This window comes from Eptesicus fuscus, chromosome 19 (assembly GCF_027574615.1).
Source record: "Eptesicus fuscus isolate TK198812 chromosome 19, DD_ASM_mEF_20220401, whole genome shotgun sequence".
NCBI classification, from domain to species: Eukaryota; Metazoa; Chordata; class Mammalia; order Chiroptera; family Vespertilionidae; genus Eptesicus; species Eptesicus fuscus.
The window spans coordinates 34,117,232-34,132,586 of NC_072491.1; the positions used below are offsets into that span (position 1 = coordinate 34,117,232).

General features: G+C 37.8%; 1 protein-coding gene across 8 annotated transcripts in view; it reads left to right on the forward strand.

Moving 5' to 3' along the window:
* The first annotated feature begins 380 nt into the window (after nucleotides 1–380).
* Nucleotides 381–15,355, forward strand: part of YTHDF3 (YTH N6-methyladenosine RNA binding protein F3) — a 37,355-nt gene continuing 22,380 nt past the window's right edge. For 2 of the 8 annotated variants that reach the window (XM_054708632.1, XM_054708631.1), the window contains exons 1-5: nucleotides 382–750; nucleotides 1,321–1,345; nucleotides 4,848–4,992; nucleotides 7,308–7,393; nucleotides 9,506–9,550. In XM_054708632.1, coding sequence (XP_054564607.1) covers nucleotides 4,935–4,992; nucleotides 7,308–7,393; nucleotides 9,506–9,550 — 189 coding nt within the window. In that variant the 5' untranslated portion in view covers nucleotides 382–750; nucleotides 1,321–1,345; nucleotides 4,848–4,934. Of the gene's footprint in view, nucleotides 831–1,320; nucleotides 1,346–4,847; nucleotides 4,993–7,307; nucleotides 7,394–9,505; nucleotides 9,551–15,355 lie in introns of all 8 variants that reach the window. The other 6 variants (XM_054708638.1, XM_054708633.1, XM_054708634.1 and 3 more) reach the window with 6 other exon arrangements.

Here is a 15,355-nt window from a genome sequence, read left to right on the forward strand (position 1 = left end):
TGCACGTGCCGGCTCGTGCCCACGGCCCAGCAAGGGCGTCCTGAGGGCGGCTGACTCACCCGGCCCCGCACGTGGCTTCGGAGTCTCCGAAGGTTCCCGGGGAGGCCCGGCTACCGCTGTTCGCTCAGCCCGACGGGCGCCCCTGCGGCGCTCCAACCAGCCAAAGCTCCCTCCGCCGCCGGCCCGGCTCTACTACCGTCCCCGGCGGCCGCGCCTCCCGCCCGGGCCCACTTCCTGCCAGAGAAACCCGGCATCCGGCTGCGGCCCGGTATCCCGCTGCCGCCGCCCCACGCGCAGCCTGGCACTCTCGGGGCAGCGCGGAAGGAAGCTACGGAAGCACCTAGGGAAGGGGGCGCGCGCAGCCGCGCAGGCGCGCTCGCTCCGTGGCGCATGCGCGCGGGGGCCGGCGCGCGGCTCCGGTCTCCGGTGACGTGGCGTGCGGAGGCGGAGCCCAGGCCGGTGGCGGGAGGCGGGGGAGGAAGCGCGAGGTGAGCGCGGACGTCAGAGTGGAGAGCGGAAGGTCAGGGAGGATCGGAGCGGAAGTGAGACCAGGGAGTCTGTCCGCCATTGTGGCCCCGAGAAGCGGAGAGCGAGAGGGGAAGACGAGCGTGCAAGCGGAAGAGAGGGGCCCCTGCCACCGACTCCCGAGCGCCAGGCCCTCGTTCCGGCTTTTCTGCGAGCGGCGGCGGCGGCGGCGGCAGCGGCGGCGGCTGGCACGGTCCACTCGGCGGAGGGCGGCTTCCAACTGCTGTGAGTGCACGGGGAGAGGCCCAGGCGGCGGCGGCGGCTCGCGGGTGCGGTGAAGAATGTCAGCCACTAGCGTGGATCAGGTGAGGGAGCCGAGGCCGCAGGCTCGGCGAAGGCCCGAGCTCGGAGCTCCACCCTCGCGTGGGGCTTCGGCTCCTCCCCGTCGCCGCCGCTGCCGGCCCCATAACGGTGCCCCGGGCGCAAGTTGCTGCGTTGCTGCCGCCCGGGCCGGGCGTGCGCCCTCGCCCCGAGTCTGCGGTGGAGGCGGGCGGCCGCGGGCCGCGGGGCGGGGGAAGGACTGAGTGCTCTCCGGGCCTTAGGACGCCTCCCGAGGGCGGCCGACGGGGCTGGGCCCGGCGAGCTCGGGAGAAGGACCCCGAGGGGCGGGAGTAGGTGTAAAGACGGGGGGTGGTGGGGAAACCGGGGGCCTTGGAGGATCGGGTGGCTTCCACTCCTACGCCGATTGTTGAAAATAACTTGTCTTTGATAGCGCCTTTGATTAAGACACTTTCCCTCTTTTCTTTCTTTTCTTTCCCCCCCCTTCACATTACGACACCTTTCGTCTTGCTACAGAGACCTAAAGGGCAAGGAAATAAAGGTGAGTTTGGATATTTCTTATCTTAACTCATCAATGTTGGTTCGATGTTATTTTTTTTTAAACGGTGTGAGGGTCTTTCTGTTTGTTTTTGCCCCCCCCCCACCCCTTTTTTTTTTTTTTTTTTGAAATGTAGGATTGGAGAAACAGTCATCATGGCTAAGGCAGCCCAGTGCTCTCCAAAACTTCTGTAGTTCCTTGCTTTGAGGCCAGTTTTATAGAAAGCAAAGTGGTATAAGAAACAGTGTTCTACTTAGTGGTATGTCAGTTCAGGTGGTAGTGTTTTGAATATAGTAACATTTAAAAATTTTTTTTTTTCAATTTGCCTGTATTGGATAACTTCTTTCTATATGTAGATAAGTGGAGATTTTGTTTGTCATGTCTAGGTTACTTTGGAACATGCAACCCCATAGCATTCCATGTCACATTAGTGCAAATTGGACTGTTAATCATTGATTCTATTGAAGTCAGTTATGTTAGCGATCAAAGCTGAGCAGGCATGTTATCTCTCTGTGTCGTCCTGATTGCAAGGTGGGACTCAATTTGGCGTGTTAGAAAGGACTGACTGTGAAGGAGATATGTGATTATGTGATTTGCTATTTAGTTTTTAAAGAAGAAAGTACTACTGAAAGTAAAGCATTTTTAAAAATAAGTGTGTTTTGTATTTACTAATGTGGAATAGTTCAGTCAGCTGACTGAAGCATGACATTGATCATGTGACATGAGTGAGTATGGAACAATAACTGCTTTCTTGGGACAGTGCCAATTAAATAACATTACAGTGAGTGATATATTTATTGACAGTTTGTAATAGGACTTGAAATTAGACTAAACATGATGATGCTTCCTGTTTTTTATTTTAGAAGTATTACCTAGGAAATAAGATCTATGATAGCTTTTAGATGCACTTCAATCTCTTTATGATGCTTTTAGATTCAGGTTATTTGCTATAGCAAATTTGAAAGGAATAGGTACTGTATACACAGCTTAGTTAATTTTCTTTGATTTGTACAATTTATATGAGAATTTATGCATTCCAGATAATATGGCACTGTATTAAGTAACAATTTATTGTTTTGTTTTGATTAAGATAAATTTTCTTGGAGTATATACACATTTAGAAATTTTAAATTCTAGAATTTAGTTTTTAGAGTTCAATTTTTAACTTTAGAATTTTTTTATGTTGTGAGTATAAACCTCAGAATTTGATATAGTTGACTTATTTTAAGTGAGTTTTAAAAAACTTTTTGTAAATTTAAAAGGAATGATCTAATGTTTTTGCTAGTCTTCCCATTAGGAGGTATGTAGACTTGGAGATATGTGAAATTTGTTCCCATTATTGCCTAGCGTAAGCTATTTTATCCTAGATCTTTGGGGAGGTGGCACTTTGCAAGGCTATTTGAAATGCTAAGTGTTTTGTGTTAATCTGCTGTAAGGTAAGTATGCAAGTTCTATGAAGTGCTTGTTTGACAAAACAAAATAGAAAATCTATTGAATAAGCCGTTACTATAAACTTGATTTATAACATAGTCATTTCACTTAAGTATGTCCTAGTGACATTTTTTATATTATAGATATAAATTATATATAAGTAATATTGTATATTGATCATAAATAAATATTTTTGTTATTAACATTGTTTTAATCTATTAGTATCACCTTTGTTAGGTGTATTTAGATACATGTACAAAATATTTATTTGGATAGTTCTTTATGCCAAGAAATTTTCTTTCTCCTTTATTGTTCAGTTCATAATCTCATTCATGATAGAAGGATGGACTGGGTTACCTAGGAGATCTGTGTTCTAATACTGCTTGTGGCCACTGACTTGCCAAGTGAGCTTGAACACAGTGCATCTTTTAACCAGAATTTCCCCTCTATAAAAAAGAATGAATAATTCCAGTCATAAAACCTATAATATATTAGGATTGTTGTAATTAACAGTAGTCCACTGCTCTAGCAGTTATATCTGCTGAGTTTCTTTTCACCTTCCTCACCTATTTTTTAAATGTGTTTTTCATTAATTTTAGAGAGGGAGGAAGGGAGGGAGGGAGGGAGAGAGAGAGAGAGAAATAGAGAGAGAAATAACCTCCTGTGATTTAGAGAGAGAGAAATAACCTCCTGTGATTTCTCCTCCTGTACACACCTGGACCTGGAATCCAACTGGCAACCCCGGAGCATGTGCACAGATGACAGTCAGTTGAGCCACACTGGCCAGGGCCTCAATTCATCTTACTGGTCTTTTTAAGATGCAGGAAGACTATTGCCTAAGATATGGCAGGAGAGAAAAATGCTACTCTCCTAAAAGTATTGGTAGTCACTTAAGATGCTTTAAAATGGTAGATACTACAAGGGCAAAAATATACATACACATTACTTGTATTTTTATGCCTCTGCATAAAAATTACAAGGAGAAGGCACCCCCAAGTGAAATTATACAAGTAGTATATGTGTGAGAAAAACTACTCTGCCTTAGCTACTTGGTTTTCAAGCTAGTGAAATTGTTTTACAGTTATTCTGTTTATTTTTATGAAGCAGAAAGCAAAGTTATTTTTCTTGAACTTAGAGCCTCAGTATTCGAAGAACATGAGTATAAAACTTGAATTTAGAACTTATGAAAAATACATGTCCTGAGGAGGTGTCAGAGTTTTGAAAGCAGGATCCTTTTCAGTTCATATGATTTCAGAGATGCTGTGTTTCTCCTCTGAATTATTGTTAGTCGACAGCGTTGGCTTTATATACCTGGCCTTAGTGTCTTTGATTTTCTGCTAATTGATTTTCTATATATCTTTGATGACATAAATGCACTAAAGGAACTAAAATTAAAATTTTAAGGGAATTTTATAGCAATGTCTTTGTAAGGCAAAATGCTTTTGTTGTCTAAATTCTAGGTTTATTTGTTTATAAGTGAATCCTTTTAAATTCATCTATCGTATACTCTATGTTAAATATTAGAATTGTTTTTATTATTATTGGCTATGGTGAAGGGTAGTAGAAATTTAAAGATGATTATTTACCTATTGGTCCATAATTTAAAACTTACTTTAAATCGCTTTTATTTATTAACAAGAAGGATTTTTGCTTGCTGGAATCAAAGTGTATTACTCCTTTTCCTGCAGGCACCACAGAGAAAGTGGCAGATCCCATGCTCCTAGTAGCCCTCAGGCCCTACTGCTTGCTTCTTCCTATTCCTTAAGTTTATAAATAGGTAGATATATTGAAAGTAATTTATCTTTTTACTTCTCTCTCTTCCCCTCCCAACATTGTTTGGTACAACTGCAGTGTCAAATGTCAAAGACGTAGGTTAAATTGGGCTATTTTTTAGCGTTTCAGAAAAATAGTTAAAAATGCCTTGTATTTTGGCAATATTCTTTTGTAACCTCTCCAATATCCCCTCTGGAAATGATTGCAAAGCACTTAACTGTCATTTTAGGCTTTATTATTAATCCTCAAAACATTCCTATAAGGAGATAGAGGGTATATGGTATTGTCACTGTTTTTGTAGGTGGGAAAACATGATGCACAGATCTGTTGACTTTCCTAACTTGATGTAGTCAGACCAGAGCAAAGAATCACCTGGCTCCTAAGGCCCATGTTCTATCTTGATTTGACTCTGCTTCATAGAGCAGAGGAAACAAGCGAAGAATCATGTAAGTCATCTGTTCTTTTTTCCCTGAAGAACTTGTACAGACTATGGAACTAGCTTAGATTTCATTACTATTTAATGGCTCTCAGTCTTGAAGACATTAAATTGTGATTAAGTAATGTTCAAAAACCAAAGTCTTTAAGACAGTGGAATTTCTTAAATGTATGCTTATGAAACTCAAAGGCTCGCTTCTTATTCAGACTTTAATTGAATGTAAATTACTTGTCAGTATGCATAAAATACGTTTAATTAAACATTTCCTTTGACGAACTCCTTGAGTAGTCTTTTGAAATTTCTTAGACATTTATGCATCACTTATAATGATTGTAGACTATTTGCTTATTGTGTATGAATGTTTTGTTCTTAGTCTCAGCCTATTACAAGAAGAGAAAGGATAGAACACAGGAAATAAGAATAGCAGTGTCTCAGCTTATTGTACAAGAAGAGAAAGGATAGAACAGAGGAAATAAGAATAGCAGTGTAATATGTATTTAGATAAAGTTTAAGCAGGCACTTTTTACCACATTAGCAGTGTGGATTAAATTTGTGAGAATCTTAACAAATATAAGAAATAGATGGTTGTGATTTGAAATGGGAGGCTGTTTCAAATATGTACTAATAGTACGAGTGTAATAGTCCAAAAGTGTAGTGAAGAATTATTTTTCAAGAGGTAATGCATTATGCATAGCTATCTTTGATAAAGGAGTGGTAAAGACAAACAGGTATGTTAGAAACTCTTGGGCTGACATGATTAGCCCACCAGAAATAGCCTAAGGTACCCATCTCTTTATTTTCATTTCTAGTAGCTGTTAACCTGTTTAAAATCTGGGGAGCACATTTAGCTCAACCTTGGCTATTGTGCTATCTTTATTGTATAGAGTTAAACCACCTCAGTGGATCAAGTTGACCATCAGGTTTCTCTTGTAGTCTTTAAGGGGCAATGTATGTTTACTTTGGAGGCTTCACAATATAGCATTGTTTCTTTGAGTTGTCATTGCTACTTAGTGGGAGGCAAAGAACCAAGGGATATCGCCTATTTTTGTTCCCATATCATTGTCAATTTGCTATTACATTATAGGTGACTTAAACTCAAATTAAGAAAAGTTAAAATGGTATGCTGTTATAAAGGAACACACCTTAAATCCATTGCCCCTGACATCAATTTATAATATTTTGTGACACTATTTTTAAGTAATAAATACCCAGATATTGAGGGTGTTTTTGTTGTTTCTATAACAGATCAGTCAATATCCACCAGAAAGGTTCAACTGTTTATACCTAAGTAGTATAGAATAGTATATTTTCATCGACAGCACAGCAGGTTTTAGCCTGGTAAACTTCTGTGGTCCTAAAGTAAATTGTAATCCTAACTGATCTTGTAATGTTTTATGTAATATTGAAGATTATTGCATACTGTTATTGAATACTCTGAGGTGAGGTAGATAGGTACTATTAACATCCTCTTTGAACAGAGAAGTAGAGTTACAAAAACTAAGTCACTAACTAGAGATCGATCACCCAACTTCTCAGTGTTGGACTTAGGATTCAAACCCAGGATCATCTTACCTCAAGTTTGCTCAAAAGCACTCTGAGACAGTGTCAAGAGAATAACTATAGAGCATTTATGGAAATGATCTCTGGACAAATATGGCATTATAAATTCTTCTGATTGGTTTTCCTGTGTGTTGCAAGAGTAATCATGGCTGTCTTTAGTGTCTGAATTTTATTTGTATTTTCATGTGAAAGTCTTCGTAATTTTAATTTCGAATTTTTTCATAATTTATTCATTGTGATATTGCTTCAAGTTAATTTTAGTCACTTTTTTTTAACTGGAGACATTTAAGATATTTATTGTAACTTTAGTTATCAAAAAAGTTCTTTACCTTTTTTGGACAAAGTAATAGATTTAATTTAACGAAGTTAGAGAACATTCAGAAATCTGCAACAGTATTTGAAGTGGTATTTTAGATTCAAATATAGCATTAGCGAACCCTTCCAACATTTTTAAATTTAACTGTTTGCTTACTACAGTGTTGAAATTGGGATATTTACTTTATGGTTTTGGTAATCGAAAGTGTATATATAATTTGTATTTCTCTAATCTTAGGCATATCAATATAAGATTTGTAACTTTTTGGTAGCACAAATATTTGTATCCAAAATTAAATTAATCTTAAGAGAGTGTTTAGGTGAAAAAAAGAAAGAACTCGGGATAACTTTTTGTGACTTGATTTGAAAAATACTGAAAGTGTTAGTTAGGTTGTTCTGTGATTCTCATAATGATGATTACAACACATCTAATACAAATATATTTTTTAGTTTCAGTACAAAACGGTTCCATTCATCAAAAAGATGCTGTAAATGATGATGATTTTGAGCCATACTTAAGTAGCCAGACAAATCAGGTAAGTCTGATAGTTCCATATTTAGGGAATTAAACTTATATTAGTATAAATTGATTTTTCAAATAGATATTTAGTTGAATGAGACTAACAATAACAGGAATTAATCTAGTGTACCTGAATAGCAGTTGCAGGTTTATGACACAGAAGAGTTCTTTAAAAATTATAGACAGCTGAAACTAGATTATGAAATATAAAGATTTGAACATGGAACATTACTAGTATATGTTGTAGTGTGGTTTTTTGGAATGTTGAAAGAATTTAATCTTTTAATGTCACTGTCATATCTTTGTAGCCAAAGCAAATTACAAGGTTTAATTAGCTAGAAATTTGTGGGAGAGGACTACTTTGTGCCTGAAATTTTTGGTTAAATGTAGTGTTTTCTTCTTTATAAGATACTAGAGGATGTAGGGTCCCCTACACGCTTTCGCTTTTCACAGTGGAGCTGGGTGCCTGTCCGCGGGTGCACCAGGCCTTTCAGAAGCCTCCAGCTCGGCGGAGGCTTCTGAAAGGCCTGGTGCTGGAGCAGACAGGCACCCAGCTCCCACGCTTTTGATGATCCGCGGCCGCTGAGGGGGGCTACCCTGCTTTTGAGAGGCGCTGAGGGGGGCTGCCGGGGACACCTGGCTACCCTGCCGTTGAGAGGCGCAGCTGGGTGTCTGCGGCAGGCCCCCTCAGTGGCCGCAGATCTGGCCCTTGAGAGGCGCAGGGGGCGGGAGTCCGCCCCCTGCGCCTCTCAATGGCAGGGTAGCCCTCCTCAGTGGCAGCGGATCTGTGCCTCTCAATGGCTGGATAGGCCACCCTGAGTCCCGCCCCCCAGTTTCCTGCCGCCCAATCGTGGGCGTAGTGGAGTGATGGTAATTTACATGTTACTCTATTATTAGATAGGATTCCTATTTGAATTTTACTGATAGTTAAAGTTTTAATTTAACCTGGTAATGGAGGGAATAGATAAGTATAAATAAATAAAATAATTAAGACTTTGTAAACACTTGCTTCTATATTGTAGGCATGGAGAATTTCAACAAATCAAATAATTGTTGGCTTTTGAGATTTTTGTGTTTGAATTATTCACAAATGTGAATTTGTATATAGGAATAATTTAGATGTAAACATTAAAAATCTGGTATTCTTTGGTCTCTGTACCATTTCTGTCTGCATCCACTTGTTAATAAAAATATTGCTACTAGAAATAAATTTTAAAATTTTTCATTACTAATCATTTTCTTTAGGAAGAACATTCTGGAATGAAGTTGCTTTTGTTTTGCTTAAAAAGAAAGATATGTGAAAAAAATGTACCTTGAAATCTTAACCTCTAGTTCTTTAAAACTATGAAAGAACAAGGAACCAAATGTTATTACACAACTTTATAGTTTTAAAGCAAATTTGAACAAAAAGTAATTCCCATTTTGTGGGATGTAGAATTGTTTTTAGGACTGTGGAGAGCCATGGTTATGTTTAACCTCTTAATAATTTCTTTAACCACTCTCTTCTGTCTGTTGATCTGCAGTCCTAGCATATGTTGGGAGAGAATAAATAAATGAGAAAGAAGAAAAATGGGTGATAAAATCTATGGAAGTTTGGCTACCCTTATGAATGAAAAATTTCATTTCATTTTTATGTAATCTACTTTATAATCTCAATAAATTTACTTTCCACCTAAATGTTGTGAAAGAATATAAATTGGAAAACAGGGGAAGATCATTTATTGTACAATTGTAGTGCAAGTTTTAAAAGAAACGTACAGTATTCTATTTGGGGCCATACAGTGGCCTCAATTAATATCCCTTATGGCAGTCTTTTCCAACCTTTTCGAGAAATTCTGATATGAAGTGTAGTAGATATTACCCCTTCAGTGTCTTTATGATCAGATAAGTTTGAGAAGTTTATTTGGTCTAAATAATTGAATTGTGGGTTTTTTGCTGCTTGATTTTATACTTGATTAAAATGTAAAATGAATTTCTAATATGAGGATATATTATGCAAGATCCACTGTCTTCATTGTTCAAAGTCTGTTTTCAAGAAATTTTAATGGATTTTAAATGTTTGAAAATTGCTACCATAAGAATCCTCGTTTTACTTGGTAACAGATATTTTATAATTCATTTGTCACAGGGGCTTAGAAGATTGGTTATTTGGCATTCCACAGAGGTGCTTCAGGTCTGCCTAGGGGAGACTGGGGGAGGGTATCCTTGATCCCACCCTTGTGGCAACCAGAGCTCTGCTTTGCTTTTTATCTGTTCTTTTTATATTGGAATTTTGCATAAAATTTCACTTGTAAAAAATTTTAAAGTGTTGGAAAATTAATTTTTAAGACTATAAATGCATTTATCTTAATCCAATTTTTAAATTGTATCATAAAAGCTTCCTTGTTAATATTGGCAAAACATCTATAAAAGACTTGTTTTAATGTGATGTTTAAATGGAAGATCTTATGCTTTATAGTAATTAAATCATTTTAATTCATGATATTTGAATCAATATAGTCATGTGCTATTTCAAGAGAGGTTTTAAAGTTTAATACCAGTAAGGCTGTACTTTACTTCCCTCTTCTTGCCAGTATTAGTGAATAGATTTTCAGCAGTTATCTTTCTGTAATACTAAATAATTATGTGTAGTCAAGGTACATATTTACTTTTTTTCTTTTAATATGTTTTATTGATTTTAGAGGGAGAAATGGAGAGGGAGATAGAAATATCATTGAAACATCAATCAGCTGCCTCCTGCACGCCCCCTACTGGGATAGAGCCCAAAACCCAGGCATGTGCCCTGACCTGGAATCAAACCAGTGACCTTTGGTACCTGGGATGATATGCTCCAACAACAGAGCCACACTGTCCAAGGCCATATTTACCTTTTAAAGAGCACTATAATTATTGAATATTGAGTACTGGGTCTATTGAAGAGAAAAATGGAAAATTATCTGAAATAAGTTGTAAGAATTTAACTTACTTATAATTACTTAACTGAAATTTTAAAAACTTAAAAAAATTGACCTTTTAGAACAGATTAGTGAATACTGGATTTATTGGTGAAATATGTCAGGTAATTATTTGCAGATTTAAAGTTCCGCAAGTATTTGTAGGTCCTTGTACTGACCTACCTGAAGTAATTATTTAATTTTTAAAATTTTCAATTATAAATATGCAATATGACTTTAAAATTAAATCCCATCATTTGATTTTAATATTACAAATAAAATAAATGAATCATTCGTCTGGAAAGGTGTTTAATATTTTTGGTTAATTTAAATTGTTTTATATACTTAGATCTAATTCACATCAAACCCAGGGATACTTTAAACCAGGCTATTGGTCTTCTGTGGCAGCATATTTCTTCTATTTTCTAGTGTTCACTTTGCATAGGGAATAATTTTTATATTAATTTAAAAGTGAATGAATGTCCTGGTTTTAAAATTAGTTCTCTGTTATATGGATATATATTAGGTATAGTCAAATTGGACATTTCTGTTTGGCAAGGAAGGTAGGGTTTTTTCAAAATGCAGGCTTCAACCAGTAGGTTGGGAGACAAGACCAACTGAAGCTTTATGAAATGTGTGTTTTCATTGCTTCTGTTAATTCTGTTTTGTGTTTATTGTCTTATTTTTAATGATTTAAAAAAATTTTATGCTTAAAAGTTTATTTTGCTTAATTATGAAGTGGATGTGCATGTAACATTTATGTAAAATATTTGCTGTGTAGAGTTTTTTTGTTTTGTTTCTTCTCTTAAAAGATCACTATATTTAACTAAAAATGAAGATCATCCAAAAAATAGTTCTCTATAATTCCTCAGAATAATTGGACAATTATGATGGTCAGAAAATTCATGTTTACTTGGTACTATTAAAGGTGCCATATACATTGGAAGAATAAGTTGGAAAAATGAAGTTTGAATTTGTCTGTTTGTATATATGAGAAAATAAATTCCTAGTCATGTTTATCAGGAAAGAGATAAAGAGAACTAAGAGAATAATACTTTGAATTTTGTTATTTTCTGTCCCTGCCCTGAGTTAAGGTTTTAATTATCTTTGCCTGTTTGAATGATTTCCTAACTGGTAATTCTGTATTGCCACTCAGGAGTCTTAAAGTTAAAGTTTGTGCCATTGACATATTAAAGAATTTACCTCAACTTCACAACACATCCCTCCTGCCTCATCTTTGGTCAGCTTTCTCCATCTAACTTACTCAGGGAAATAGGGCTTATTATTATTTTCAGAAAATACAAATATTTTCTTTCATAATATTAATGTGTACTATTTGCACACACCCACACACAGAATCCTGTGTCTGTTGCTTCTGAAGTCTTTTCTGATTCCCCCAGTTATTTGCACCCTTCCTTCTCTTTGTGCTAGAGAGTTTGTTTTGCTTTGTTTGTACTTCCATTATAGTACTTATCAAATTGTAGGGTAAATATGTCTTCCCCCTAGACCTGTGAAGTCCTTTAGGTCAGAAACCATGTTTTTCGTCTTGTCTTCAGTAACTGGCACTTTAATCTGTTACATAGTAGGCATTCATTAAATACTTAGTGAATGTGAATTAGGCTATCTTCAAGAATTAAGGAATGAAATATTATGGTTGAAATGTCAAGTTAATTGAGTATGACATAGAGTACATTTTCTTATGACATTTTTATTAATGTGTATCAATTATATATTAAAGTACAATAATATTTTTTAAATATTTGAGGAAAATACAGGTAAACATTAAAAGTAGACTAACCTTCACTTTTTGTTAATTCAGAAGTGAGTTCAGGAGATTGAAGTACCTCAGGTTCTTAAGGAAAAGCAGTTTTGTTTTTCTCTGTGCATATGTGCTGACATTGGAGGATAATGCCTCAAGTCTTTTTTATTGAACTTCTGAAACATTGTACAGTGTTCTCCCTTGGAAATTTGGGTGTTTATGAAGCAAAAATGGATATTAAGTTACCTTAACTAAAACAAAACACACACACACACACACAAAATAAAAGACTCAGTTATAATTGAGTTGTATTAAAATGTCTTCAGGTCAGAACAGTGATCATAAACTTTTTCTTACTGTTCAGATGTTCTTTGAGATAATAGAAAAACAATTGGCCTGCGGGCTAAGGGATAATAATTATAAATGATTTCAGAATTCTAATGAAGAATTTTTAATCTTCTATATTTTAGTTTTCAAATTAAAAAAGGTAAAAGCTTAATCTATATTTTAATACAGCACTTTGTAATTAAAGATTTAAAAAAATCTTTACAATTGATTAGAGCAGCAGGTATTATCCCCCATTTTACCAATGAAGTAACAAGGTTAGAGAAATTAATGATCAGTGAGATCACTGACATAGAAAGTGGAACCAGGAGCTCCAGTGGCGCAATCGGTTAGCGCGCGGTACTTATAAGAAAGTGGAACTGTACAGAATTGACCCCCATCCTTGCCTACTACATCACATCTTGACTATACCTTCTTTTGGTTTTTGGTTTTGTTTTTTTAAAATTCTTACCCAAGTATATGTTTTTATTGATGAGATGAGAGAGAGAGAGAGAGAGAGAAAGAAACATCAGAGTGAGAGAGAAACATCAATCAGTTGTCTCCCAAGCACACCCAACCAGGGATTGAAACCGCAACCCTGGGCATGTGCCTTGACTGGGAATCGAACCCACAACCTTTTGCTGTAATGGACCATGCTCCAACCAACTTAGCTACCTGGCCAGGGCCAGGACTTTATACTCTTAAGAACTGGACTAGCTTTGAAACTATACACAGGTGCTTAATGGTTAAGTTACATTTTAGAGGCAGGTTGAGTTGTATTAATAAATGTAACTATTGACTACTTACTGTGTCCTAGACACTGTATCTTTATTTCCTTTGAATAGAAAAAAATTCAGAGTTGTATTTTGGTTACTTTTACTTAGCTGATAAGTGGGATTAGAATTTGGTTGCCTTATGGTTTCACTTCAATCTTATATTAAACTAGAGGCCCAATGCATGGATTTGTGCACTGGTGAGGTCCCTCCGTGTGGACTGCAGGGATCAGGCCATGGCAGGCAGCCTGGGAGGAGCCCGAGCCTGGGCTGGGTGCTGCGCCACCACTTGGTTAGGTCACCAGCCATGAGGCTGGAGTCTGGCGCCCATTGGTCAGCTGAGTGGTGCTGCCGCTGTGGGAGCGCACTGACCACCAAGGGGCAGCCCCTGCGTGGAGCGTCTGCCCCCTGGTCAGTGTGCGTCATAGCTACCAGTCGACTGGTCCACAGCCGGTCGCTTAGGCTTTTATAGAGATAGATAGATGACTTCTCAGGGGGTGTTTCCAAGTTCATACTGTGGGTAAAGGATTTATGCATCTGTTATCAATTCTCTATTGATAATTATATCACTTTTTATATGTACATATTATTATTTTCCCCTTTCAATTCGTTTTTTAAATATAAGGGAAATCTCAAAAGTTTTACATCACTTTATTTAAAGGTGGTAGATTTTAAAGAATGTGGTAGCTCAGGCCAGTGTGGCTCAGTTAGTTGAGTGTTGTCCCATGCACCAAAAGGTCCCTGGTCAGAGCATATGCCCAGGGTTGTGGCCTTGATTCCCAGTGGGGGGCCTGCAGGAGGCAGCTGATTGATGTTTCTCTCTCCAGTTGATGTTTCTCTCCTCCTCTCTTAACCTCTCTAAAATCAATAAAAACATTAAAAAAAAGAATAGTAAAATTTCACTATTGGTCACTTTCTGAAATAAGAATAAACAGACTATTTTAAAGCTATTAGTTTACATAAACTGAAATTGATTATGTCTCATTATAATCACGTTTTAAGTAAAAGGTGAAAAAAAAAGTAAGTGTTGAGTTATTTTCCATTATCAGGAAGTAGAAATTTTGTTTTCTCCACTACCAAGGTACATTCCTCTAATTGGTATTCCACTTAGCTAGCAACTAGAAATTAATTTTAAATTTAGCAAAACATTAAAAAATATTTCCAATTATTATCAAAGCTCTAGTTATTCAAAATGTGTTGGCCATATCTTTTTTTCTTCAGACTTTAGTTTCCTACAATTTTGTTTCTACTAGAATCCAAACTGAAGACTTGCCTTTTGAAAGGAGATTGCTTAAGTTACTTTCATAGAGCTAGGAAAAAACATCTCATTCAACTAAAACTACTGAGAGAACTGGGAAATAAATGGTTAGCATTTGATAAACTGGAGAAAGCAGGCCATTTATCCAATATTAGAAGCCCGGTGCACAAAAACCCCTCGGGGAGGTTGTCCCTGAGTCTGGTCTTCACCCTCTCGCAGTCTGGAACCCTTGGGGGATGTCCGACTGCCGGCTTAGGGCATCCCTTTCGCAGTCTGGGACCCCTTGCTTCTTACTGCCCACCTGCAGTGGAGGCGGGAGAGGCTACCGCCACCACCTCTGGGCTCGCCAGCCATGAGCCCGGCTTTTGGCTGAGCGGCGCTCCCCCTGTGGGAGTGCACTGACCACCAAGGGTAGCTCCTGCGTTGAGCGTCTGCCCCCCTGGTGGTCAGTGCACGTCATAGCAACCGGTAGTTCCACTGTTTGGTCGATTTGCATATTACAGTTTTATTATATAGGATTCTCAACAACTGTAGGTGATAGTAATAGCACTGCAGACAGCTTTCTCTGCTTATTTAACCTGAGCTCTTTGTTTGATAGGCAGGTATGACTAATGGGACACATTTTAAAGTAATTTAAACTTGTTAGTTTGGCCAAATCACTAATTTAGGAAGTAGAAAAAAAAATCATTTTAAAAATAATTGACAAGATATCTAATCAAAGCCTTCAAAGGGTTTGGGTCTATTCCAGCCCGAGAGGTAACAATTGGCAAACATTTGTTCCACATTAATTTAGTAATAGAGGTTGGAGACTCTTTTTTTTTTTAGGAATCTGTACAGGTTACAGAATCATTTAAAACTGAGTTGACAAAAAAACTGTGCCCAGGGACCAAATTCAGTCCATGCTGCTGCTTTGAGAAAGCCCTTGAGTTAG